Source organism: Hemibagrus wyckioides, linkage group LG05, assembly GCF_019097595.1.
Source record: "Hemibagrus wyckioides isolate EC202008001 linkage group LG05, SWU_Hwy_1.0, whole genome shotgun sequence".
In the NCBI taxonomy this organism is placed as follows: Eukaryota; Metazoa; Chordata; class Actinopteri; order Siluriformes; family Bagridae; genus Hemibagrus; species Hemibagrus wyckioides.
The window spans coordinates 10766626-10794463 of record NC_080714.1 but is presented as its reverse complement, the minus strand read 5'-3'; the positions used below and the strand labels follow the sequence as shown (position 1 = coordinate 10794463).

Genomic DNA, 27838 nt, shown 5'->3' with positions numbered 1-27838 from the left:
GATTAAGGGGTTTTCTATACTTAATCACAAGTTGTGAAAATAACACACTGCACAGACACGGAGTGAGAAAAGGTTCTTTATAAGGAATATAAGGAAGCAGGATTATTTATAATACACATTTCAAACAAAAAAATCAATGAAAAAGTGCTGTGCATAGTTGTAATCTTTAGTCAGTGGGTGTCTGGTCACACTTAGCCAATAGTATCTGAGAATAGTGCCACAGTAATTCAGAAAGAATTTGAGATCAGCATTTAGCTTTCATTTCCTGATATTTATTTTAAGACTATCTGTTCCTGTATTTAAATAACACTCCCTTCTGTCTCCTCCTCAGGAGATGAAATGCATACTCAGTTGGGTTAAAGTCTGCTGATTGACATGGCCAGTATAAAACCAACCTACAAAACACTGTGTTGGCAGTGTGGTTTTTGGTTACTTTCTTTTTCTTCACAATTCTTCTGTGGATCATTTCTGTATTTCTTTGTAAATTCCAATCAGGCCCTCTGATTCTTAACTGCTGATGTGTGGCTAGTATCTTGTGATATGGTTTCTATATTTCTGCTCTAAGTCTTCATCGAACAATGGATTGTTACACCTTCACCCATGCCCTGTGGAGGTTGTTGGTCACTGACTTTTGGTTTTAGGGATTTCTTCAGTTGTTAAAATACTTCTATCATCATCTGCTGTTGTTTTTCTTGGTTGATCTGTTCGTGCAGTGTGTCTGACCATTTTCCCTTCTTTTCACAGCTTTAAAATGACTTGCTTTGCTCCCATAGACAGCTATGCAACCTTTTACAGAACCATAATTAAGAGCTGAACTTGGAGAAGTTTTGTACAGCTGCCCGATTCTGACAACGCAGGATTACGCATGACAGCCTAGCAAATGTGCTGCAGACTATAATTAATGCTGTCTTCGCAAAGCTTAAGTTTTATTCTTCACTTGACACAGCTGATCAAATGTAACTAGTAAATATGCAATGTACCAGTGTCATTTAAAAGCTTTTAATATTATCAGACCTGATTAGGGGGAAGAAATGTATCTTGTAGACTGACCTTACAATTTACATTTTGTAATACCCGAGCTTGAAAGAATAACAGCACTCCTAATGAGAATCTTATTCCTGGAACTTGCATCTTTAATTCAGGTCACAGGTTTTTAGTAGAGACTGAAATGGTCATTTCAGTAAAACACTAATTGTGTTGATTCAGAAGCAAATTTGGTTCATCAAAAGATTTTTTTTTTCCCCAAAAGCTGCCAGAAAGGGAGTACACTGTATATACATTTTTATCCTGCATTATAATTTGACAAATGAACATAAAGGCTTTATTAATGATTCATGAGATACAAACATCACAAAGCTGGGTCATTTCAATGGTGTATAGTAAAAATATTTTGATACATTCTGTACAACGGATCTATACATTTAGGAAGGCATCACCCTAAAATAAAATTGTGGAAATTATGGCCAAAAGAAATAATGCAATGAAATGCTGGTATAGGACCATTGGTGCAAATGGCACTTAGATTGATTCTGCAATTCAGTCCTCATTGATGTTCCAAATTATATGCAAACCAAAGTATGCAAACAGGGAGAAGTAACACATAAAAGGTCTTCTTTTATAATTTCTTCTAATCTGAACAAATTTGAAATAATAATAAAGATGCAGGAAGGCATTTGCCATGGGTGACTGAATAACAAATATACTGGGAGCAGTATGCCTGGGAAAAAAAAAAAAAAAGTTTAAGATGAAATCAAGCAAAAAAGATTTGCATCAAACTGATGCACACAAAATGAATACACTCATCCACATAGCACCCACTAGGGGTTCAGTGGAACCTCAAAATACAGTTTAGACCATTTTAACAAACACCACCAGCTCTTTTCTATTGTAACACCCATTAAAAAGAGACAAATGTCTAATACACATCATCTTAAAATGAGTGCCTACCGTTTTTGTTCTTTTTAAAAAAAAAGGGATCATTTCAAAAATGGGGACTTTAGAAACAACTTCTTCCATGAAAACTAATTTGTTTGAATTTTTATTTAGAAACAATCACACTTGCTTTATCAAGCAACCCTTGAAACTATATGATCCTTTAACATCCAATTCCAGTAAATTCAGCATTTTTAAAGAGCCCTTCATTCTCAAAGAGGCCTTCCCAAGTATAGGAGCCCCCACTTTCACCAGTCAAGTGCTTTTCTTCCTGCTTTGACAACATATTGGAGATTTGTCATCTTTTCTCTCTCAGTGGCATTCACCTCTGAGGTATGAATAAGATTGTGCTTTCTGTTTTCTCTGCCTCCTCCATGGCTCACTCATTCAAGGAAAGGATGATGTCATCTTCCAGGTCTGAATTATCAGAGCTGTCTGCTGGAATACAAGAGCAGAGAAGGAATTAGTAAGAGATTTTGAGAAGGGAAGAAGAGTGAATGGGAACAATAAGGCATTCTACCTACCAGTGCCAATTTCAGGCACAAAAGAAAGCAATTAACTCACTATTAACCATCACTACTTCTACATCTCCCTCGTTGTCATCAGAATCGTCCTCTTCATCATCATCCTCATCATCGTCGTCATCGTCATCATCGTCGTCGTCGTCGTCATCATCATCACCCTCTTCCTCCAGGAGACGAGCCACCTCTTCATCATCAGATGGGGAAAAATCCTGCTCACCATCTTCTTCCTCTTCTTCCCCATTATTTTCATTCTCTAGCTCGGTCATCAAGGGGTCTGTGTCAATATCATCCATATCATCATCCGAGTCGTCATCATCATCCTCCTGATCTTCATCTTCCTGGAAAAGCACAGACCAAACAGGTTTCATTACATACAAGTCTTAGTAAAATCAGATAATCAGGTGGGTTTTTTCATCTTATTTTGCCTTTCATGATCTTATTTTGCCATATTTGAAACACTGAAATAAACGTCAGTGCAATAACATGGAATAGTCAAGATGGCTTCAAGATAACATTATCTCTACCCTGAAGGGTAGATAGTGCTTTTTTTTCCTACTATAACATTTTAACTATCTTAGTGTGGAACAAAACAGATGATGGTTTTTGCTCCACACTAAAAGAGTTAAAATGTTATAGTAGAAAAAAAAAGCACTATCTACCCTTCAGGGTAGAAAATGGTCACTGGAGGAGAAAATTTTATGTCATGTAAATTATGCTGCATATCTCTCTGAAAGCAGCTAGTTCATTGTATAGAGAGACTGCAGCTGGCAAATAGTGGGTACAAATATAATACATGCATGAAGGACATATATAATGTCCTCAACATGTCCTCTTATCCAAGACTGATGTATTCCCAATGTAGTGCATTTCCAAATACTGTAGCTTATGTGTAAAACAATAAGCAATGTAAAACATGCATTAAACATTTTTTTTGTTCTTGGGAGGAGGAGGTGGGAAATAGGAAAACAATCATGTTAGGCTAGAATATATAGGTATAAAAAACTTGGACAACTAACAATCTCCTTTTCATCTCAAATGGACTTATATGAGTGCTCAAAATGACATGTCAAAATACTCCATAGCAGAGCAGTGGCATACACTCAACATCTAGCTTCAGGTAATATTTACATCAAACATCAGAATGGGGGAAAAGTGTGATTTTTTTTTATTTTATGTTAACCATGGTATTTTCCCCCATTCTGATCAATGTGAACATTAACTGAAACTCTGACCTGTATCTGCATGATTCTATGCACTGTGCTGCTGCATTATGACATACATTAACTGAATGAATATGAAAGCATGCAGGTGTTCCTAATAAAATGGCTGTTCGGATTACAGTACACTGTATGTTCAGACTCCTAAATTATGTGGTCTGGTAACTATCAAACATTCTTTAATAAAACAAACAAACAAAAAAAAAACATTTAAAAGGCTGTTTTGGAAACATTCACAAAGATGTACACTAACCTAAGTATGTAGACAGTGACAGCAGTTAATTCCTGTTCTTCACATTTAAAACAGCATGTACCAATTCAGCTGCATCTTGTACCCAAACTTAGTGTAACCTACAATTAAAATAAATAAATACTGCATAGCTCTTCCGGGTGCTCCGGTTTCCTCCCACAGTCCAAAGACATGCTTCTAGGCTGATTGGAGTCTCTAAATTGCCCGTAGTGTTTGATTGCGTGAGTGAATGAGTGTGTGTGCGTGTGCCCTGCGATGGGTTGGCACATGGGTTGATGCCCGATGACTCCTGAGATAGGCACAGGCTCCCCGTGACCCGAGTATAGATCGGATAAGCGGTACAGACAACGAAAGACAAAAAAAATAAATAAATACTGCATAGCCTAGGAAAATTATGCCAAGATCTGTTTACCTGATCCTCCTCATCCTCTTCTTCCTCAGCCAGTCTCTGTCTTCCAACTTCATACAGTCGACACACTGTGTCCATATTTAGAGAGTCTTGATTCTAATGTGGAGAAATGCATTACAACAAAACACAAAATTGTTATAAATGATATTTTTCAGAAATCCAGTAAAAAAAAAACAAAACAAAACAAAAAACCCAACCCAGCAAAACATACTTCAATGACTGCCAGGTAACAGTCTTTCGTGTCCGTGCACAGGTCAAAAATGTTCCTCTTCACATCAATGGTGGCTGACAGGGGAAAAGAAAACAGTTATCCTGATATTCTTATAATTACCAAAATCTCTAATACTGTTTTGAACTACAGCCTTAAAGGTGGGAATTTATATGAATAATATGAATCCTTATCATATACGGTTTTAAGGCTATTATCTGAATAATAAGAAACCTTAAGAAACGTGGAATTTTTAAATTCTTACATAAGCAGTGTTCCTTTGTTACTATTAATCTGTCCTGGGAAAGATTACTAAATAAGAGGGAAATAATTGGGAGAAAGGAAAACAATATGAACAACTATTGTTTCCTTTTCCCCATATTCCTTTTTCCACTTGAATTTCCAAGTTGGAAACATTCGAAGATTTTCAACTGCAATCACCCCCCCCAACAGTTGTCTCCCTAAATGGTGTGAAAACACTGGGTTCTGTTAAGAAATATTTTTAATTATTTTAAATTTTGGCTCACTTTTAATTACCTATGTACATTTAATACTAATAAGAGCAACAGAAAAAAGGAAAGCAGAGGGATAAGTGTTTATCTAGTGACTGGATAAAGGTTGTACCTATCGGTTTGTAGTCCGTAGCATCAAACGTCCTGAAGGAGGAACCAAAGGGGCTTTTCATCTGTTGCTCCATCATTTCATCCTCATCATCAGCCTGAAGCATGGCTAAGAGACAACACTTGGCCATTAGTATGACGAAACAAATAGCTTCACTGGTGTTTAGAGAAAATAAAATGTGCTTCAAATTGTTAAACTGCCCCTGCAATCCAGATTATGGTTTCATTTGGTCCCTGTCCCTTAATGTTATGGACACAATTGTTTTGTTGTTATTCTAATTTAAATTTTATTTATCCAATTAAATGCTAGATTAATACATCTCCCACCCGAGGGGGCACGTCATGCTCTATGGAAGTATCTTAGTAACAGTACACATGGTCCATCAGTGTATTTTTGGCTGTACATCTTCCTTCACACTGTTCATATTTCTTGAATAGTAAAATGTTGCTTGGTTAAAGAAAATGGTTGGAGCTTGATTTTGTGGTCGTGTGGCAGGCACACTTTTTTTAAAACCAACTTGGGCTCTGAAATGCTGGAATATGCTGCTTCCTCGAACACAACACAAATCTTTATACACCATCAGGGCTTCTCCATCAGAAAGAGTGCATAAATGGTTCTCACCATTTGTTCTCACAATTTCTTTGGAATTCACTAATGTTTGCTAGCATGCTAAGCATTATGTCAGTTTCCATTAGATTTGGCAGTGTGGCCAAAGTCTCAAAAGCTAGTCCCTGTTGTGTAAACCATGTACACAAAGTGTCACTATCTTCCTGTTTATCAACAAAAAGAATGAAATCAAAACAAAGAATTCATTTCATGGGGTTGACAGGTGTGCGTTTACCTCCATAAATGACTGTTCCATTGTTATTGAACACAATTCTACCCTGATCCAGTGCTGGTACAGTGTGAAGCAAATGAAAAGTCCTCAAGTCCCACTGATATTGTAGTTAAGGAATTGAACCTATGTCTGTAATCTACAGAAAACATTTCAGCAAGAGTTAATACTCAAAATGTACAATTTCATAAAAGTCTGTATAATTTTTAATTTGAATATAAACTGTTGGGTTGGCCACAAAAGTTGGAAGGATACAATCTCTGTATTGATGATGACTTCAAGGCCGTTGGGGTGGAAAACGCCGCTGATGTTCATGTTGAATTTATCGAACTTGTGGATAGCCTGTGCTGATCGCACGTCCCACATAACCCCATCATTTAACACAAGGTCATCAGTTGGATTGAAGGTAGCGCAGTTCCGCTTGTAGTTGTTGGCCAGGTCAGGGTTATTTAAGGTCAGGGTTTTCTGCCCCGTTTGAATGTCATAAATCTGTCATTGCAAAAAGTAGTAGTTAAAGTAACAAACAGAGAAAGAGACTAAAGAACAGAACCTGGTTTTCAACATTGGAACCTTAAATCAACAGAAGTGCTGCCTTTTATGTCCATTATAGCTTCCAATATGTAGACAAATGTTCAAGGGTTTCTTTTGTCCTTCTATTTCAAATATTTACTTACTCTTCTACATTTTCAAAATTTACATATGGAATATGTAAGTTTCTTACATGTGCAATGTGTTCCTTGGTTCCTATTACTCTGTCCTGGGAAAGCTTACTGAATTCCACATAATGATCATCTAAAAAGGAATGCCTACAGATAAAGGAAAAAGGGGGAAAAAAAACAATTTGCTTAAAAACATCAAGGATAACGAAAAGTGTCTTGAGTGGTTTGATTACAGATGACTTGTTTGTGACTCACTTCATTATGAAGACAGATTTCATTCCCCAGAGAGCAGACAAAGGATAACTCCATGAAGCAGAGGTCAACAGTAAAGACCCATCCTGCAAAAGAAAAATTCTTAATTATATACATGTTGATGCACACAAGGACAGCTATATAGACTGACAATTTTATTAGCATAGGATGAATATGATGATTGAAATCTTTTGCAAATTCTGTAATGGACTTACTCATGCAAGCAATCTCTGAAAAGTTTTGGAGACAGTACTTTCTTTTTCAGTGTTTCATCTTGTGATAAGATATTTAAATTGGCTTAGTATTAATGTGGAAACGATAAGAAATGTGAAACTTAAGTATGACAATTAAAACAAACATGAAGATACAATAACAGATTAAAATTTGGGGCAGTAATTTAACAGATGCTATCTTAAACTATATATAAGGGTCAATTATATATAAAATGATTTTAATATTCATAACATTTACACTACCAATCAAAAGTTTGGGATCGCTTCTGTTCTGGTTAGAACCGATTTGCACTGTTCTATGACGGGTGTAGTTAACAGCATGGTAAAATAAGTTGGTTCTTTCTTTCTGGCCATCTTGAGCCTGTATACAAACCCACAACTTCTGATGCAATAGATACTAAACTAATGCAAAGAATGCCACTTTTATTGCTCTCTTAATCAGTATAACAGTTTTCAGCTGTCAGCACAATTGCAAAAAGTTTTTCTAACAATTAATTAGCCTTATAAAATGATTAACCTGGATTAGCAAACATAACATGAAATTGAGGACTGATGGTTGCTGATAATAAGCCTCTGACCGACAACATAGTTCTATCTTTAAAATCTTTCTTCATCTGATTAACTTTATGTATTCGATACTGATAAAAATGGGTCTTTCTTTGGAAAACAAAGAATTTTCCAAGTATTTTTTATCATCCTCCACTATAGTAGCATTTGGGTGCATGGTACAAGGGTACATCCTCCAAGCAAACCTGATTGTGTGTGTGCGCACATACCCTGGATGGCTCAAGGTGTGTAATGGCTGAGCTATGGCAGCTGTAGCTGGCTTCCTCTTGTCCACTGAACACATTGTAAAGTTTGAGATGCCCAGTGCATGTGCCCAGCATGAGGAAACGCTCCCGTGCTGAGAATGCACAACACATGAAGCCGCTCTCATCCTCCTCTGCTTCCCTGAACACTGAGATTGGCCTAAACCTTAATAAACCAAAAATCTTTTCATTATTTACAAGCAATATGCATGTTCTTAGTTACATTGTAAAACACTGAAAATGCAAAGACACTACATACACCAAAATCCTTAAAATAAGCACCAGTAATACCCCTTAAATGTGAATCCCTTACATGCAAAATAAGTTGTTAAATTATTTTTAATAACAACCAAGTTATTAAATTACCTGCTAAAGATGAGATGCCTGTCGAAGCATCCTCCATCCACCCCTCCATATTTAGGATAGGCGACCCTGCGTGTGTGACGTGCAGTGAAGTTTGTTGGTGCCTGGCACCTCTGCTTTGGCTCTGGACATTGGTGGGGCATGAAGAGACTGAACGGGGGACACGTGGTGACCGGGTTCTTACAACGTGCATGTTGCTCTCGTAGGTACTCTGTTATAATACTACAAAAAGAACAAGGTAAACACAACACATACCTCACACCTGAGAATGCCAAGAGAGTAAAAATAAAAAAAAATCTCATTAGCATAATCTTGATTTTTTTTAATGCACTTTTTTAAAGCCATTTTGTGGTGTTCTGTACAATTTTGTGTTCTTCAATAGTATTACAATAGCAAATACATGGACAAAACCTTGGGTACACATACAATGAATGACTAACTCGTATGTGGGAGAAACTATGAGCGTTTTTTCACAAACAACGCAACAATGCTACTTTAACTTTAAAGAAACAAATCTTAATGTGTTAAACAAACCCAGAAAGCCTGTTAAGACTGTAGAGAATGTAAATGATAAAATCTGATATGCAAGCTTGTAAAACAGAGTATTATGTTAATAATAATAATAATAATAATAATAATAATAATAATAATACCAGACCTATCAAGAGCTGGTGGTGAAGGAAGATGGCGGTCCAACTGTTTCTTCATAGCTGGACTCTGGCTAAATGCACCATGGTCCGATTTCTGTCTCAAAACCCGTGGTTTCTTCAATCCTGCTGTATAGGTAGACGGCCGTTCCCTCGAGAACACGATTCGGCCAACAAGAGGAGAGCCAGTGCTGTGGTGAGATGATGTAGGAGGAGCTGGAGGTGGGGGCTGTGAAGTAGATGGGCGGGGCTGTAGGTGAAGTGATGGAGTAGGCACATGGGAGGCATGGCCTCCAAGCCGTGCTGCCACACCATTGGCGAGGCGAGGAGTCCGTGGGATGGCAGTTGGTGTGGGGGGTGTGGAGACAGATTGTGAAAATGGTGCTACACTGGCATGAGCATGAGAATGGATGCACATAGGCAGGTCAGCCTCTTTGGTTAGTGCTGAAGCTGTATCAACAAGACCTTTCGACAACAGATGATTCCGAACGAGCAGAAGCAACTCCTTCTCGGGGAACATGATGCGTGTTTGGGCCACAACATTGGCACGCTGCAACCGTGCTAGTGAAACATCTGTGCCAATTAGGAGTGGTTTTCCAGATACCTGCTCTATTAGCTCTGCAGCATATTTGCAAAAGCGTACATGGTCATTGCGTTTGTCTTGAAGCACAGGCTCCTTCATTAGCTGCTGGATCTGCCCACTGCTGAACAGTGGTAACTTGCTGATAATTTGCCGCACTGTGGTGCTTCGTGCTAAACCCACTAATGCTTTGCATGCTAATGCACGGATTTGGTCAGCATCTGTTATGGGCATTTTGATTGTGAGCAGAGAGAGCAAGACCTTGATGCCATTATTGGACTGGACCACATTCCACATTTTGGCCAGGACACTTTCACTGGTGCGGTGGCTCTGGGGAAGACGCCGTCGTGGTGCTCCTGAGATAAATTTACCAATGCTGGAGATACGCTTGTCAGGGGCGCACACACAGTTGATCACCACCTGCAGAGCTGACTTCTGGATCTCTGCATCATTCACAAACACCTCACCCTCGGCTACCACCAGGATGATGCTCATGCCTTCACAGTAGATTAACAACCAATTACAAAAAATATAATGGAACCAAGTTTGCATAAAACAAGTTCTAATTTGTGATAGAGAATAAGCACTGCTTTTTTTGCTTTGTATTCACCAAGATAAACTTATCAAATGTCATCATTTACTTCACCAAAATACTATATTAGAGAGAACATGTAAAGCCATAGAAGATCTATTGTCAATCTCATGTTTTTCAAGTTTCAAGATAGGCACTGAAAATTAGTCATTCAACAATCCCTCACCTACTGTGGAGATAGTAGACCCGCCTTCATCCAGCACAGCCACATTTTCAGCCAAAAGGAGCTGTGTTTTTGGGATAACAGTCAGAATGCTGAGGATGTCCAGTGCATACCGCACTGTGTCACTCCTGTGAGATAAAATATCTACGCTTATATTCACAGATATCAAAATATAAAAATAGTAAATCAATTATACACAAGGAAGGCAAAAAGTAGTATGCCAGTTACTAAAACCATATACAAACTGCCATTTTAATTAAATATAATTATTTGTTCATTTGTAATTAATGGTATTACAGTTATTTATTTATAATTATTGTGATTAAATTTAGCAGACCATAGAAACCAACTACCAATGATAAACAGCAAAAAAGGTACAATGCTGAAATGCTCTAAAAGCTTTTAAAATTGTTGCATTTGTAAAGGGTGTCTCTGAATATTGAGTGTAAATATTATGTTCAATATACAATGTTTATTTTTTCTTTGAAATGTAATGCATTTGTTCTTTATATTATGTCTGTCACTTAGTATAACAAAACTTTTCATTATCACATGTATCCTGTTCGTGTTAAATTATTTTGCAGACAACAAATATATTGTTTCAAATATACTGTAACGAACATAATGTGTATTGTGTGTATAATGTATTATTAAGTATAGTGATATATATACATTGTGTATGCATCATAAGGAGTACACCCTGTTACTGAATTGGAATTTACTGGGAATATGTTTCATGGATCAATAATACAATAATTTACAAATTTTAAATAAATAAACAATCAATCAATCATGAGTCCCTCTACACCCTTGGTTTAGAGCCCCCTCCTGTCTGCTAAGTGAACTGCAACAAAAGAGCCCCGAGTCTTCCCATCCCCGGGTGTTAAAATGAAAAAAAAGTAATTAAATACTCACTGAAGTATTATGCCATTTAATGTCTAAAACTTCAACCCTGTAAACGTGTCACAAATACATCCCTAATTCCCTAGTGTTTCTAAATTCACCATCCTTCATCTCACCTGCCATAGTAAGTCCTCCAGTCACAAGCGATGGAGATGAGCTGCAGCAGGAGCTGCACACAGGATAGTTTGTGGAAGACCTCAGCAGGCTCCCAGTACAGACGCACCGGCCCGTGCTCAATAAGGAATTCCACCATTTCAACCACCTGATCATGAGTGTAGGAGCAAGGCTAAAAGACAGAGACACACAAAACTATCATATAACTTATCTACATACAGTGTATGTGATTTTTAATAAACAAAAAAAAATGCTTTTAGAAGGTGATGGCGCATGGCAAAGTATGGTTCTAATATTACTTCATAATTAAGGATGTATGTGTATGAGATCCAACATGTGGCTTAACATAAACCAGACATGGCAGTGTATGTTTGCAGCTATGCATGTAAAATAGGTACAGATTTCAAAAGATCTCATGTTAGAATGTACCTTGTGAAAAGACTGCTAGACTATAGTTTCTGTACACTGTACCTTGTAATAAGGCTGGGGATGTATGGGTGCTCCACCCTCCGTGCGCTGCAGACTCTGCTTTACTTGTTCCACTTTAATAGCCAGGTGGGCTTCAAAGTACCGGCGTAGAGCCATGCACGTATGTTTGGCAGTCTGCCTGCTGGAGAAGATCTCATCATCACTCAGCAGTGCCCCTTGATCCTCTGGATTCAAGATTTCCAGAGTACTTATCTGCAAGCACAAATAGCAAGATAATTTTCCATAAGAACCAGAATTAGGCATATGACAATCACCAGCTGTATAAAAATATCATGGAAGCTTTCAAATACTATCACAATCAATGTGTTCCATTGAGGCAATGATTTGAAAGCATTTTAACAGCAGGGATGCAACATGTTTAGATGAACAATTAGCCTGTTAGTGTGCTCAAAATGTCCCTATTAACTATTCCCTAAATTGGAAATGTGTTGGCACTATGCATAACACTATTATACGGAACAGACTAAGTGACTGACCTAAACAATTTCATACACTAAGTTACTCTGGTTTGCTCATCACTCTGTGACACTAACCATATTCTATTGCATAAAAGGTACACATTAGCTAAGCAAATATTCACACAATTGTCATCTATTAAACTAAGGACCCAAGTACTCTATGGACTAAAATAACCCAGCAAAAAAACTGAATGTGTAACTATGAAAATGCCTTCCCAATATATCTCAAACATAGTTTTTTCACTTTATTACTCAATGAGGAAAACAAATAACAGCATATTATGCATATATTGTGGCCACTAGAGTACATAGCACTGGATATTATCCATTATATATTTTCAGTTAATGACAGATCTGAAAATAAACTATAAATGTAAATAGCATTCAACCACTTTCTGTGTTTGTCTGGATACATACCAGGTTGACAAGGCGTCTCAGGCCGTCCTGGTTGTCAAAGAGCTCAAGCACAGCTCGGAATGAGAAGCAAATGGAAAAGAACATGGTGGCATGACAGCAGCCAGACGCATGAGAACATTCCAACAGCCACAGAGTGTAAGTCACCACCTCTGCTAAAAGGGAGTGGGGTAGCATGCACACCTGTAACAGTAATGATGACTATAGTAAATTAAATCAGTTTATGCAAAATATTACAACTGATCATGACCAGGTATTTTTCTTTCTGGATTTCGCATTCTACACAGTTAACCATGGAATATTTTACTCCATTACATATGGAATTAATGTCATTCCAAAAGCATTAAACAGAATTATAATAATAAACAAGCAAACAATAAGACTTAAAACCTATAAAGTGATTTAAAAAGAAAAATAATTGTTTTGCCTCTCTGTGCTTCTTAATTTCAGCAATTTGTCACAGTGATGTTTATGGAAGAGTGTACAACTTCAATATCTATTGCTCAATTGGTTCTGGAGGTGAAAAGCTCTGTGTATATTCCACATCCACTTAAACTGCATTACACCTAACATAGCAGAAGAAGAAAAACGGTGTCCTAAATCAGCAAATTGCTATCCTGGAATACCGTTAATACAAATATGGCTATACACATGTTTTCAACCCATCCAGCTGGTGAGCAATTAAAAACGATGACAGCTTTTGTCACATAAAAAAACAGACATTTTGTCTGTTTAGGAACGTCACTTACCCGCTCCATAGCATCTTGGTTGTATGCAAGGTAATAGAGACACAGAGAGACTCCTGTGGCAGCCATGGATGGCCGCGGGATTTCCAAAAGCTTCTGCACTCCACCATGAGCCACAAACTCTGCTGCAAACTTTTTATGCAGCAGGAGAGAAGCCAGATACTGTAAGAGAGACATACTTCATAGTAAATAAATAAGTTAAAAAATGGTTTCATAATTACTAGGCAAAACAATACATAAACCATCATTTCAATACAATAACTTTTTGCTGGGTGTCTATGCAGGAGATTGGTATATGATTACATGGAGAGAGTGTGTTACCTTGAGGGCCTCAAAGGTTAATTGGACATCATTGGTCTGTTTTAGATCCATGTAATGCATGAGGAGCTCTCGTGCACCAAGTTGCATGAACACAGCCAACAGCTGCAAACAAAACACCACAGCAATGTGTGAAGCATGAACAACCCCTTTGTACAGGTTCAGCACACAGCTGTCATGTCATGCTGAAGAAGAAAAAAAAAAAAAAAAAAAAAACACAGAATGGTGCAGTACTAAATAATGAACCACTCAGAACTACTCAGGAAGTTACATGAAAATGATTCTCTCTTACAACTTTTTAATTAGCTGCCAACTACCATTCGAACCAGAAGGATAAACCAGTTATGGTATTTAATATTAGGGAATTTAAATGGATATTAAAAAAAAAAAAATTCTAGCAGTGGTATAAGTCGAAATAAAACTTCAGAATATGCTGTACAGGACAAAAAATAACATCATTGTCCATTACTGATTATTTTCTTATAACAGCATGTCCCATTGAGTTTTATTCCTTACTTCAGGTTTGTCTTCCATTATTTTCATGTAATAATGGTTTTGCAGCATAGGGTCAGTGGAGTATGTTAAAGTACTAACATTAACTTACCATACAAGAAAAAAAAAACAAGCTGTTTTACAGCAATGTCACCTCACCTCCTGGTACTCTCCCAATGGTGTGAGGTATTGAAGAATGAGACGCTGCTCGATGCCTGCTGTAAGAGGGTACAAGTGGTAGCTGTTCCCAATCACCCACGGGCTCATTTCTGACCAGCTGCTGTTGGACAGCTCACTGAAGCTGCGCTCTGGCTCTGGCAACGTGAAGTTCAACTTCTGTTTGGCCTTCCTACCATTCTCTCGCTCCATCCTCTTCCTGGAATCTTTGGCTCCATCACCAGGGATCTCTGACTCAGAATAGTGTGGCACAGGCAATTTCATCACCCCTTTGACACCAAAGCTGATTCGGCTGCTGCTTTTCTGGGTTAAACTGGGCTCAGGGGAGACCGTTCCATCGGATTCATGTCCGAAGCTGTTATTTTCCGAGTGAATATGTGAAGGGCTGGGCGAAAACTTGCCATCTACTGCTTCCTCACCTAAAGGCAGCAGGGGCTCCAAGGTCTTGGGCCGTAGACTGGGCCGCTTGAAGTCCTTCCGGTTTTCTGCCTCTTTCTCTTGGAGTTCTCTGAGCCTCTGTAGCATTAAAGGAACCTGGAATCAGGAAAGCATTATTTAGAGGGGGAAGCTTGCTCTTTAATTATTTCATTTAGTTTCCCCAATGAAGAATTATTTATAAAACTTTTACCATTAAATAGTGTTATTGGTATATTATATTCCATCAGCACATGGTAAGTTTAGTCCACTCAATCATACACTGCCTGTTCAAAAAAAAAAGTCACACAATGACATTTTGAACTTGTATTGATGATGGGAGAGTCAGACCACTGTGAAAAGTCGTCTCCAGCACATCCTAAAAATTCTCAAAGGGGTTAACATCTGGGGCCAACCCACGTGTAATGATTTTGTCTCATGCTCCCTGATCAACACAAATTTCTCAATTTGAACCTAATCAGTCCTGGCATTTCCTTCCTGGAAGATGCCTATGCCATCTAGTAAGAAAAAGTTATGTATATTTAGGTAGGCAACTAACCTTTTTTGAGCAGATAATGTTGCTGAACCTAGACTTTACCAAATGAAGCAAAGCCCAGATCATAACACTGACAACACAGGCTTGTACTAGGCATGATGGGTGAATCACTTAATTTTCCTCTCTTTTTACCCTGATGCACCCATCACAATGGAACAGACCACTCAATTTTTCTGATTAGTCTCGCTGATAAGCGTTCTTAAGGCTGATTAGTCCCGTTCTCTTCGCATTGTGCAAGTGGAAATGCTCTTGCTTTCACCATTAAACATATTGAATATTATTTATTTATATATATATATATTTTTTAACCATTTGATTTCACCACATGTTTATCACGATCGATCAAGATAATTTTTTCTGACCACATTTCCTTTCAGGTTTTAATAATGCAATGGACAACCCAATTTTAGTAGTTTCAGCAATCTCCTTTGCTTAATGCCAGCAAATAATTTGACCTTAAGTTTCAGAGTAACAATTTCCACGACCACAGAATGTGACTTCCGACATGGTTGCTTAAGAAATGAGAAGCTACTTGCTGATTCAGTTAGGGTTATACCACTTGTTGCCAGCTGAAACATTGCAACAATTATCCAATTGTAATTTGCTTGGTTAAATCCAGGTGGTGAGTTTTTTGGCCAGGCAGTGTATACTCGGTGAATTACAAGAGCAGTAAGAATAGAGCACCAGCTTAACAGAGCTATATTTCATACTAAAACATCATACCCTGCAACTAGAGCTTCCAGACATGCATTAAACAGATAACAAAATTCCAGGAAAGGAAACAGAGATAAATGGTGCATTTATGGACTGATGGATGTAAATGCATAACATTTACATTTGAACCAACATTTCTAGCCATCAACAGACACGGATTAAAACTTCAGAGAATAAAGAAATCTGTATTCTGAGTATTAAACAAAACCGCAATAAATCTGCATACTAATGGAGATAAATGTACAAATTCTTAACAACAGTATGTGTGTAAGGAGTGATGAAAAAGTGCCAGGCTAAAGTTGGCACAGACCAGAACAGAGTTCTCCTCACGGTAGTTGGCAGCAATGTCCTGGTTCTCCATGGCTCCTGCAAGCAAACCTGTAGCATAGATTCTAAGGGGCTCCTCAGCCTCCCGGGCCCATTTAAATAGGCGTTCTACAATGCCCTCCTACAAAACACACACAAACTTACATTGTAACAAGAAAGTCATGTAGACCAAAGCTTCCACTTCATACATAACAAGTCAAAGTTAAAATCATGTATGACAGAATAACATGATAATTTAAAAAAAAATCAATTTGGTTCTTTCTAATGAACTTGAGAATCTGATGGGTACTGTCAGACTGAGTTTCCTGGGATTAACTAACTATCTACAAGTGGTTTGTCCTTGCAAATATAGCAAGACATAAAACAATGATCAGTCAGACAATTGTAAGGCATTGTTCGCACACAAAACACAATATATAGTCAATATACATAATCTATATAAAACACATGCTGTTTAGTTTAATGTGCCTCCTGAATTTTAAATTGGAGTCTAGATTTATCATGCTGAATTTGTTCTCAATTTAATAAAACTGAATATGAAGAACAAACCTTATTAGACTGTACATTTATCACACAAGGACAGAGCACAGTTTAATGTATTAAGACTGTGATAGTGACAGGTTCAATGTCAGCGCAAAGGGTTGATATCCAAGTCCAGCTAGAAAGTCAATTTTGAGCCCTTAAACCTCAAGCACTCAGCCATGTGTTTGGATTGTCTTCTGCTTTCAATAAAACCTTCTTTACCTTCTCTTGAAAGACCACTGCAGTCTCCAGGCCTGGCATGATGTTGAGCAACAGTCGACATGCTGCAGTATTCAATGGAATTTCTCTGCTTGTCATGACATACGAGTTGACCAACTGAAATACACAACACCAATGCAATAATCACAAAAGTCTCCAGTCTAATTCAGGTTTCTACAATGTGTAATCTTCTTTTGTCCAAATTGCATAACACATCATGACATAAACCTGCACTGTAGATTAGCAAACAGGTGCAATATGTTCAGTTTAATAGGCTTGACTGTTGTACATGTAATATCAATCCACTGCCAATTATAATTCAGTGAGAATCTCATTATAACAGGGATGATAAACATGTATAACAAATAAAAACACACAGGCTAACTAGCACAATGTAACAATAAATAAATGAACAAATATCATTGTTCTTAATCTGCTTTCTTTTCAAATTATAAAAACTATTTACAAATTTGTTATTAACAACAAGTTGAGTAAAATATGTACATGAATTATACACTGCTAAAAAATAAAGGGAACACTTAATCATCACTGATTAAGACCAAGTCAATTAAACTTCAGGGATATCAAGCTGTCCAGTTAGGAGGCATAAGGGATTGTGAATCAGTTTCACGTTCTTTGGTGCAAAAGTAAGTGACAACAGGTGCACCTGAGAAGCAACAGCAGGACAACCCCCAAAAAGGGAATGGTTTTGCAGTTGGTGGCCACTGACAACTGCTCTCCACTTATCCTTTCTGACTGATTTGTCTCTACTTTTAGTTGTCACTATGTGCAGCCTGAAGCAGTACCTACCCAATCAGGCTGCACAGCTACACCAGGGCCTCCAGGATGGCACATCCATACATACCTTCACAGGGAAGTTTGGTGTGGCTCCCAGCACAGTTTCAAGAGCATGGAAAAGCCAGTGAGAGATTGGCCTTTACAAAAAAAAAAAGAGCTCTACAGGGCCATAGAAGGGCAACTGCCCAACAGCAGGACTGGCGTCCGTCAGCACTGCCAGAGCTCTACAAAATGACCTATTACTGGTGACCTACTACTGGTGATGTTTCTGACCAACTACACAAGACAACATCCTTTTGTAAGACCTGTGCTCACAGCCCAGCACCATGCAGCTCGACTGACATTTGCCAGAGAACACCAGAATTGGCAAGTCTGCCAATGGTGACCCATTCTCTTCATGACTGAGAGCAGGTTCATTCTGAGAACATGTGACATAAGTGTCTGGAGGTGGGAAACATTATACTGCCTGCAATATCATCCAGAATGACTGGTTTGGCAAGTGAAGGAATATCCTTGGAGGATCGCACAGACCTTCATGTGCTAGCCAATGGTACCCTTACTGCTGTGCTGGACATTTTATCATCGAGTTCCTCTTGGTGCATGACAATGCCCAGTCTCATGTGACCAGAGTGTGCAGGCAGTTTCTGGATGCCAAAGGCATTGATGCCATTGACTGGCCCTCACATTCACCAGACCTGAATCCAACTGAGAACCTTTGGAACGTTATGTACTGGAGCATCTGAAATGGGAATGTAGTATCACAGACTGTCTTGGAGTTAACTTATGTCTCGATCCATGTCTGAGAGACACCGTCAAGGTCCAGGTCAAGACACCGTCCACAATGTTATCAAGATCATGCCCAGACTTTTTTTTTCTATGTTTCTATACTTCTGTAAAGCTGCTTTGAGACAATGTCCATTGTTAAAAGTGCTATACAAATAAATTGAATTGAAATTCTCAATAAAATACACAATGTATACAAGTAAAAATTTTCACCATGAATATTTCATTCATCGAGATGTGATTTAAGTGTTCCTTTAATTTACTGAGCAGTGCATATATACTGTATATATAGTCTGCTATTAGCCTGCATAACTGATAATTTCATGAAACCTCAATTAGTCAAATGCAAGCCAACTAATAAAGGATGTCAACTTGAATATAAAGAAAATTTTAACTTAAAAAATGTGTTGCATGAGTTGACCCTTCAAAATTTTATTGTAAACATTTAAACTTGTGCTAAACTTAATTAAAATTAGAAATTAATATTTCAAGTCATGTCAGTGGCTGCAAAAAGTTTCTGAACCCCTGATCTAAAACCACATAAAAAATGTATGCCATGTAGATGAGGCCATGTGTCTCTTACTGCATTCATAAAGTCGTCATTCTTAAACAGGATCTTCAGCAAGTGTCCCAGCATACACTCTGGGTTTGCCCTTCCTGAGAGTGGGAAATAAAACACAATTAGGTGTGAAACCTCCCAGAAAACCCAGAATGCAATATTCAAAATCATGCACTGTATAGTGGAAAAGGATCAGGAAGAAGAACTTAAAAACCAAAAAGACCAATGCAATACCTGGATGACGGTCATCAAATGGGTCAGGATCAGCCTTGTGGTACTCCTCAGTCTCTCTCTCCACAAGTTCTGATATCCTGGAGAATGGGAAAAAACAAAGCAAAACAGGGAATTCTGAGTCTCACACTGAGATCACTGAGCAATTGCTTACAGTTCATGTGCAAGTTGTCTCACTTTGTCAATATGTTGACCAGGTCCTGAGTGTTGCCTTGTTGTTCCTGCTCCCATTGCTCCAGCAGTGCTGTGAGCTCTGCTTTTGAGTCAACGCTGCCTTCGGCGGCAGACGCCATCACGCAGTCTACAAGAGACAAGAGAGATGTGTTACATAAGTAAATAGACTTGAAAGTTTGAATAAAATTCAATGAAATAAAACAGTGGGTGTAATTAAATAACAATAGAACATTCTGGCAGGAACCTTCAACTAACTTGAGGTAAAAATAAAATGCTGCATTTTTTGACCATGTGCCTGCAGGTGGGAATTTGTATTATCTGACAGCCCAAACCACCGAAGATTCTCCCCAGGGAGTCTAACAAACCACAACTTTGTAACAGTCCAACGACTGATTTATACTTCCTTAATCATTTGTTTTTGCAAGCAGAACTGGGCATTGTGTTCACCTGTACACCTGCTTTTTTCCACACCATTCTGTGTAAACTCTAGAGACGGTTGTGGGCAAAAATCCCAAGAGACCAACAGTTTAAAAAAAAAAAAAAAAAGAAACACACAAAGCAGCCCATCTGGCAGCAACAACCAAGCCACTATTAAAGTCACACAGATCACACTTTTCCACCATTCTGATGTTTGATGTGAATATTAACAGACACTCCTGACCTGTATCTGCATATTTGTAAACACTGTGCTGCTGCCACGTGATTGCCTGATTGGATAATAGCATAAATGAGGTGGTATACAGGTGTTCTTATTAAAGTGGACACAGTAAGTAGGTGTAAAATTTCTGGGCACTAGGGGGCAGTGTAATATGAACCAAACAACAGCTTACAGAAAAAGGGATCAGAAAAATGTGGTCAATGCCAAAAAAAAAGAGTTTCACTGTAGGAATAATAATAAATAATAAAAAAAAAAACCCCAGAATGGCTGTATCTTTGTCCTGAATTTGTGCAGAAGGGGAAAAGAAATACTAATCAATTACATACCAAGTCAATTGGCAGTAATTTCTCAAAAGCAGTATTAAACATTCTAAATACTGAAGCACTTCAACTGCAATAGTATAGCCTAATTTTAGTGGTTTATAAAACTTCAAGTTCTCACAAGCTATTACGTGCATTATGTTGTGTGTACACACTAGCGGAATTTCTTTCAGTAAGCCACTTTTCCACACACATACACACACAGTGTTGATTTATCTGCCATGTTTTTTGGAGGTGGTACAAAAACCAGAAACCCACATGGACACGAGGATGACATGCACAGAAACTCCACACAGGCAGTAATCTGAGCCAGTCGAGCCGGCCAAAGCCGGGACCTAGGAGCTGTGAGGCAGTAATGCACCCTGCTGTACCAAGCAAAACCCATCAACAGGAATCGCAAACAAATTGAAGTACATGTTCTGTAAATGTGCTATTAGTCTTAATTAAATCAAGAAAACCATCAGGGATAGAGACATGTAACCTTTTAAATGAACATTTTCAGACTTTAATTTGCTGCAAGAATATTTAAAAAAAAAAAAAACATTTAATACCTAGTGAATCAATAAAGTATTAGTGAACCTTGCGATTAGAAATTGTGGCCTTCTGTTAGTGGTGTGTGTTTATTGTTCCAAATTATAAGGTGGGAGGGGAAAAAAAAGTGACAAACATCCATCTGATAAGAAACTGATAATTATATGGGTAGCTTATTCACTCTGAAGGGGCATGTAAGAGAAATGTGTAATCCTCCAACTTTGTTGAAAACTTAGAGACAAACAAACAAACACTTTGTAAGCACAATGTTAAAACTGGATTAGTAATATTCAAGGACCTAGAAAAAAGTGACCAAACACTATTAGAGATCTGACAGAGTGAGTTTTCTTCTTTTTAACAGACACACTGTTTAGCTAGTCAGTAAGATTTGCTGTATATTTACTATTCCCCAAAACGTTCAGACTTTTCTGCCAGGGTAAACTATATAGTTACAAACTATACATAACACACATCTATACTTCTCATCATAAACAAGAGCAGCAAACTAGCAACACAGGATTTGAAGTGACCAACCTAGCCACTTAAAACATATTAGCTAACTAGCAAGTTACATGTGCTTCGCCTTTTGAAGGGAGCACCAGCACTAGTATAGACACATGCCTGTCACTACAGCGAGTTAGCTACATGCTAGTATGCAACGTATGTTAGCATGTGTTACCTCACAGGTGTACCACCCAGTCCCTATCGCGTTTCTCAATCCACTCCACTTCCGAAACGAGGACAAGACGATTAACTTGCAAAAGAATCTGCTGAAATGCCCCTTGTCGTTTGCTTTGTAATATTTAATTCCAATCTGCCGTGCGCATGAAGTTTATCATGGCGACCACAAGCTACACGTCACTGCCCTGCGACAACGGACTCTTTTTAATGACGTATGGCTGTTTTAAAATCCGAGCTATTGATTGGTCCAGATTTTACTGCGTCTTGGGCCACATTACTAGTGGAACTTTTTCCGTATTTATTTTGTTTTCGTTTACAAACCATAAAGTCTGTTATGTTAAGTTAATGTAATATTTTGTGTTGTCAAAAGAAAACGTGCACAGGATAAACGGTGTTCTCCCACTTTAGCTGTAAATGAGAAAATTCCTATAATAAAAATCCCATATCCCTCGCCCACTTTTATTTGATGAACTGTTACAATATTAGGCTCATTTTTCAAATACGTACAATAATAATCTGGCTATTCAGTGGAGCTTTATATTCCTGAACAGGTTCAAGAGGACTTTAGTTATGTATTAAACCCATGTAAACTTGTGATAAATAAAAACATTTTGAGAACCGCTGCTGCACTGCTTAACAGGAATTTGCTATTATTTCATTATTTCACCAAAAGGAAAAGAAAAACTTTAAAAAAGCTTACAAAGTCTTAACCAGTAGAGTTCATACACATGATTTGTTAAGAAATATTTTAACTATCTATCTATACATATTTAGATGTCAGAGTTAGAAATAATGATTTTGATGGAAATGACGAATGTTTTCTTCAAACTTTGCCTTCATCAAAAAAAAAAAAAAAAAAAGCAATTACATCCTGGGCATTCTAGCTGTCAATTTTTCAAGATAATCTGATGAGATTTCACCCCATGCTTCCTGAAGCATCTCCCATGAGATAGAGTCTTCCTCCATAGCTGAAATCAAGATGAAATATTAACGAGCTTGCCGACAGATCGGGCTGTGGTCGTGGGAAAATCAGCGGGTGATCAGCGCTCGGCAATCTTTATGTGTGAACTACCCAACGACGCATCAAAGACGCTCGCTGACGCGTCGCAGACAAAATCCAGATATCTGGCATGTTAAGCCTAGTTCACACTACAAGACTTTAACCGTCGGCAGATCGCTTTGCTGTTCAGACTACATGACTTCACTGTATGTCTTTTTGTCCTTGCGGTGTTCACACACGCTTCATAAATGATCCACAAGAGGGCGTCGCACACCACACGATCTGACAACAACGCTCAACAACGCTCTGTTGACTTGCTCTCTCATTGGCTGGAGGTCGTAGCTACAATTGACACCACGTGATGTCGAGTCAGCCGACCGTCCCAGATATTTAACACGCCAGATATCTGGATTTTGTCTGCGACGCGTCAGCGAGCCTTTTTTGATGCGTCTTTGAGTAGTTCACACATAAAGATTGCCGAGCGCTGATCACCCGCTGATTTTCCCACGATCACAACCCGATCTGTCGGCGAGCTCGTTAATTTGCAAATCGTGCTTAAATCGGGCTTAAAATCCTGTAGTGTGAACTAGGCTTTAAATATCTGGGACGGTCGGCCGACTCGACATCACGTGGTGTCAGTAAAGCGTATATAGTTATATTTTATAAAAAGGTCACTGTGCCATTAATATTCTAGAATTTTGTTGAACTCTTGACTGGTTCTTAATTTAAAAAATCAAATCAAAACAAAACAAAAACAAAACAATGAAACTGAAAAACTGACCAATATAGTCGTTTTACGCCAATATGTGCGGCTTGGTGGCCAATCTTCACTGATTTCGAGTTCCATTAGAGCAGAGTGTGAAGGTTGAATTAGCAGAGCAATAGCACAGCTGTACATGAAATATTGCATTACACACTATATAATGGGAGACATATCCAAGTTCAAAAGAGGACAAATTATTGGTACATGTCTCGCTGGTGCATCTGTGACCAGGACAACAAATTTTTGTGGTGTATTTAGAGACAAGGTATGAGAGCATACCCCTACTCTAGGGACAAACCACATCCAATAGGATTAACTGTCAGTGAAAGAGGAAGCTGTCTGGAAGGGAAAACTGCTATAGCCAAATCTTTGGTCACTAGTGCCAGTAACAAATGGCAGTTTCAGTGGTTTCAGCAGGAGGAATCTTAGGCTGTGAACAATGTGAAACATGTACTGTTCCGTTATGAGTCCACCTTCGTTGTCTTTTACCACATCTGAGAGAGTTACAGTGTGGAGAAACCATAAAGAAGCTTACCATCTGGACTGCTTTGTGCCCAGAGTGAAGCAGTGATGGTTTGGGCTACAATATTATGGCCTTCCAAAGGCCCATTACTTGTGCTAGATGGCCTACTAAACCATTCTGGAGGACTGAGTGCATCCAGTGGTTTAAAACATTGTACCCTGAAGGTGGTGCTGTGTATCAGGATGATAATGCACCAATACACACAGCAAGACATAGAGGTTTGATAACTATGAATGTGAAGTTGAACATCTCTCATGGCCTACACAGCCATTAAATCTGAATAGTGTGAGCCATTTTGGGGTGTTTCGGAAGAGCGAGTCAGGAGATGTTTTACTGGCCACCCTGGCCAGTGTTCTGTAAGAAAAATGGTTCAAAATCCCTCTGACCACTGTATAGGACTTTTATTTGTCATTGCCAAGAAGAACTGATGCTGTATTGGACACAAAAGGAGGCCCTACACCATTCCAATAAATTATTGTAGTCTAAAACCTGGTGTTTCAGTTTCATTCTTCAAATCCTGTACATAGACAGATCAGCATTCAAACATGACTCAGATGTATATTCACAGAAACAGATACTACTGTGAATGAAGTTTATAATGCAAAATAAAGGAACTATAATTACATTTATAAATTGGTCCAACTCTTCTAATTATTTTTTTCCCAAAGCAAATGTTACATACTGTATACTTATATATTAAATTCTATACTGTATACAATAAAAGAACTAATCTGACTCTCAATTAAACATCTTCTAAGCATACCTGATAAAGAACACTGATACTCTATTATTGCATTTGTTTTTAATGCACTAGCTGCTATTCCAGTCTATTTGCACAGCTTCTCAACTGAATGTTAATTAAAAAGTGGATTAAAAAAGTGCAACAATGGTGCACGTTATTGTCATGTGTGACATACTCTCTCTGGGGAAAGTTTATTCATGACTGAATGTGAGTTTTATAGCAGTAGAGAAATATTTTATTATAAACAAATTGAGCAAATTACAGTTACATCTGGAGAAGGCATGTATAGTTTTTGCTGAAGGGACAATTTCAAAAAAGTATATTTTGGAACACAGGACTTTTCACTTTTCTTTATATACACTATATTGCCAAAAGTATTCGCTCACCTGCCTTGACTCGCATATGAACTTAAGTGACATCCCATTCCTAATCCATAGGGTTCAATATGACGTTGGTCCACCCTTTGCAGCTATAACAGCTTCAACTCTTCTGGGAAGGCTGTCCACAAGGTTTAGGAGTGTGTTTATGGGAATTTTTGACCATTCTTCCAGAAGCGCATTTGTGAGGTACACAACATCAGATAACACTGATGTTGGACGAGAAGGCCTGGCTCTCAGTCTCCGCTCTAATTCATCCCAAAGGTGTTCTATCGGGTTGAGGTCAGGACTCTGTGCAGGCCAGTCAAGTTCATCCACACCAGACTCTGTCATCCATGTCTTTATGGACCTTGCTTTGTGCACTGGTGCACAGTCATGTTGGAAGAGGAAGGGGTCAGCTCCAAACTGTTCCCACAAAGTTGGGAGCATGGAATTGTCCAAAATGTCTTGGTATGCTGAAGCATTCAGAGTTCCTTTCACTGGAACTAAGAGGCCAGCCCAGCTCCTGAAAAACAACCCTACACCATAATCCCCCCTCCACCAAACTTTACACTTGGCACAATGCAGTCAGACAAGTACCGTTCTCCTGGCAACCGCCAAACCCAGACTCGTCCATCAGATTGCCAGATGGAGAAGCGCAATTCGTCACTCCAGAGAACGCTTCTCCACTGCTCTAGAGTCCAGTGGCGGCGTGCTTTACACCACTGCATCCAACGCTTTGCATTGCACTTGGTGATGTATGGCTTGGATGCAGCTGCTCGGCCATGGAAACCCATTCCATGAAGCTCTCTGTGCACTGTTCTTGAGCTAATCTGAAGGCCACATGAAGTTTGGAGGTCTGTAGCGATTGACCCTGCAGAAAGTTGGTGACCTCTTCCCACTATGCGCCTCAGCATCCGCTGACCCTGCTCCGTCAGTTTACGTGGCCTACCACTTCGTGGCTGAGTTGCTGTCGTTCCCAAACACTTCCACGTTCTTATAATACAGCTGACAGTTGACTGTGGAATATTTAGGAGCGAGGAAATTTCACGACTGGATTTGTTGCACAGGTGGCATCCTATCACAGTTCCACACTGGAATTCACTGAGCTCCTGAGAGCGACCCATTCTTTCACAAATGTTTGTAAAAAACAGTCTGCATGCCTAGGTGCTTGATTTTATATACCTGTGGCCATGGAAGTGATTGGAACACCTGATACTGATTATTTGGAAGGGTGAGCGAATACTTTTGGCAATATAGTGTATATTTTATTAGTTAGATACAATTTATTAAACAGGATCAGATAGCATCCACCATCGTAGCATTTTTGTAAATAAAATGTACAAAAATAATATACTGAAATAATGCCTTTTCAAAAAATGCTTCATAATTTGACATATTTTAATGGTCTAATTGCAGTTGATTAAATGTTGGTATTAAGAAGTTGAAAAAAAGTAAAATTTAGTACAAAATTAAGTAGACATAAACTGACATAAACCAGTAAAGACCACATTTTAATAGTTTTCTTGTCTGTTGTTACAGGTGTTGGAATACTATGCTAAGGAGGAAACTAACTCCTACCTTTAATAAAAGGAGCATACACTGTATATACTGTTCACACATTTTGAGCTAATAGATAAATGCACTTTTCTGTGGGGATAGAACAAATTTCCTTTCACAGACAAATTTTTAGTTGTTTCATATTGTTGAAACCTTTCATTATGGCCATGGTTGTGATGATTAACAATAATCTGACTCCTTTGTGTTAAAAACTGTTTTGGATTTTCCATGGATTTTCAGCAGAACATTGCCCAAAGCATGACATTGCCTCTGCTGGCTGGCCTTCTTCCCATAGTGCATCCTGGTGGCTTGTGCAACCGGCCATCCATGTGATGTAAAAGAAAACGTCATTCATCAGACCAAGCCACCTTCTTCTATTGCTCCATGTTCCAGTTCTAACGCTCATGTGCCCATTATTGCCACTTTTGGCAGTGCACAGGGGCCAGCATGGGCACCCTGACTGGTCTGCAGCTATGCAGCCCCATAGACAACAATCTGTGATGCACTGTGTGTTCTGACACCTTTCTATCAGAACCAGCATTAACTTCTTCAGCAGTTTGAGCAACAGTAGCTCGTCTGTTGGATCAGATCACACAGGCCAGTCTTCACTCCCCACGTGCATCGAGTCTTGGCCGCCCATGACCCTGTCGCCGGTTCACCACTGTTCCTTCCTTGGACCACTTTTGATAGATACTGACCATTGCAGACCGGGAACACCCCACAAGAGCTGCAGTTTTGGAGATGCTCTGATCCAGTCATCTAGCCATCACAATTTGGCCCTTGTGAAACTCTCTCAAGTTCTTACACTTGCCCATTATTTCTGGGTCTAATACATCAACTTTGAGGACAAAATGTTCACTTGCTGCCTAATATATCCCACCCACTAACAGGTGCCATGATGAGGAGATCATCAGTGTTATTCACTTCACCTGTCAGTGCTCATTATGTTATGCCTGATCAGTGTATATATAGATTCAGTAATTTATTACAAATTAAGTTCTA

At 38.6% G+C, this 27838-nt stretch overlaps 1 protein-coding gene across 4 annotated transcripts; it reads right to left on the bottom strand.

Moving 5' to 3' along the window:
* Window positions 1-63: 63 nt before the first annotated feature.
* LOC131352836 (DDB1- and CUL4-associated factor 1) lies at window positions 64-22073 on the bottom strand. Of its 4 annotated transcripts, none has more exons than XM_058389307.1 (25): window positions 21891-22073; window positions 19706-19829; window positions 19532-19608; window positions 19322-19395; window positions 17161-17274; window positions 16400-16537; window positions 14388-14939; window positions 13740-13841; window positions 13422-13580; window positions 12676-12855; window positions 11783-11992; window positions 11314-11483; window positions 10298-10422; window positions 8971-10036; window positions 8316-8534; window positions 7917-8115; window positions 6911-6993; window positions 6718-6802; window positions 6252-6485; window positions 6003-6096; window positions 5165-5269; window positions 4544-4617; window positions 4336-4428; window positions 2497-2794; window positions 64-2370 (listed from the first exon to the last, which is right to left on the bottom strand). In XM_058389307.1, the coding sequence occupies exons 2-25, from the start codon at window positions 19819-19821 to the stop codon at window positions 2312-2314; spliced, it is 4626 nt and encodes a 1541-aa protein (XP_058245290.1). In that variant the 5' UTR covers window positions 19822-19829; window positions 21891-22073; the 3' UTR covers window positions 64-2311. The 4 variants fall into 4 exon arrangements, with proteins under 4 accessions (XP_058245290.1, XP_058245291.1, XP_058245292.1 ...); XM_058389308.1 differs by having other exon boundaries at window positions 64-2367; XM_058389309.1 differs by lacking the exons at window positions 19322-19395; window positions 19532-19608; window positions 19706-19829; window positions 21891-22073 and having other exon boundaries at window positions 16420-16537.
* Window positions 22074-27838: the final 5765 nt, after the last annotated feature.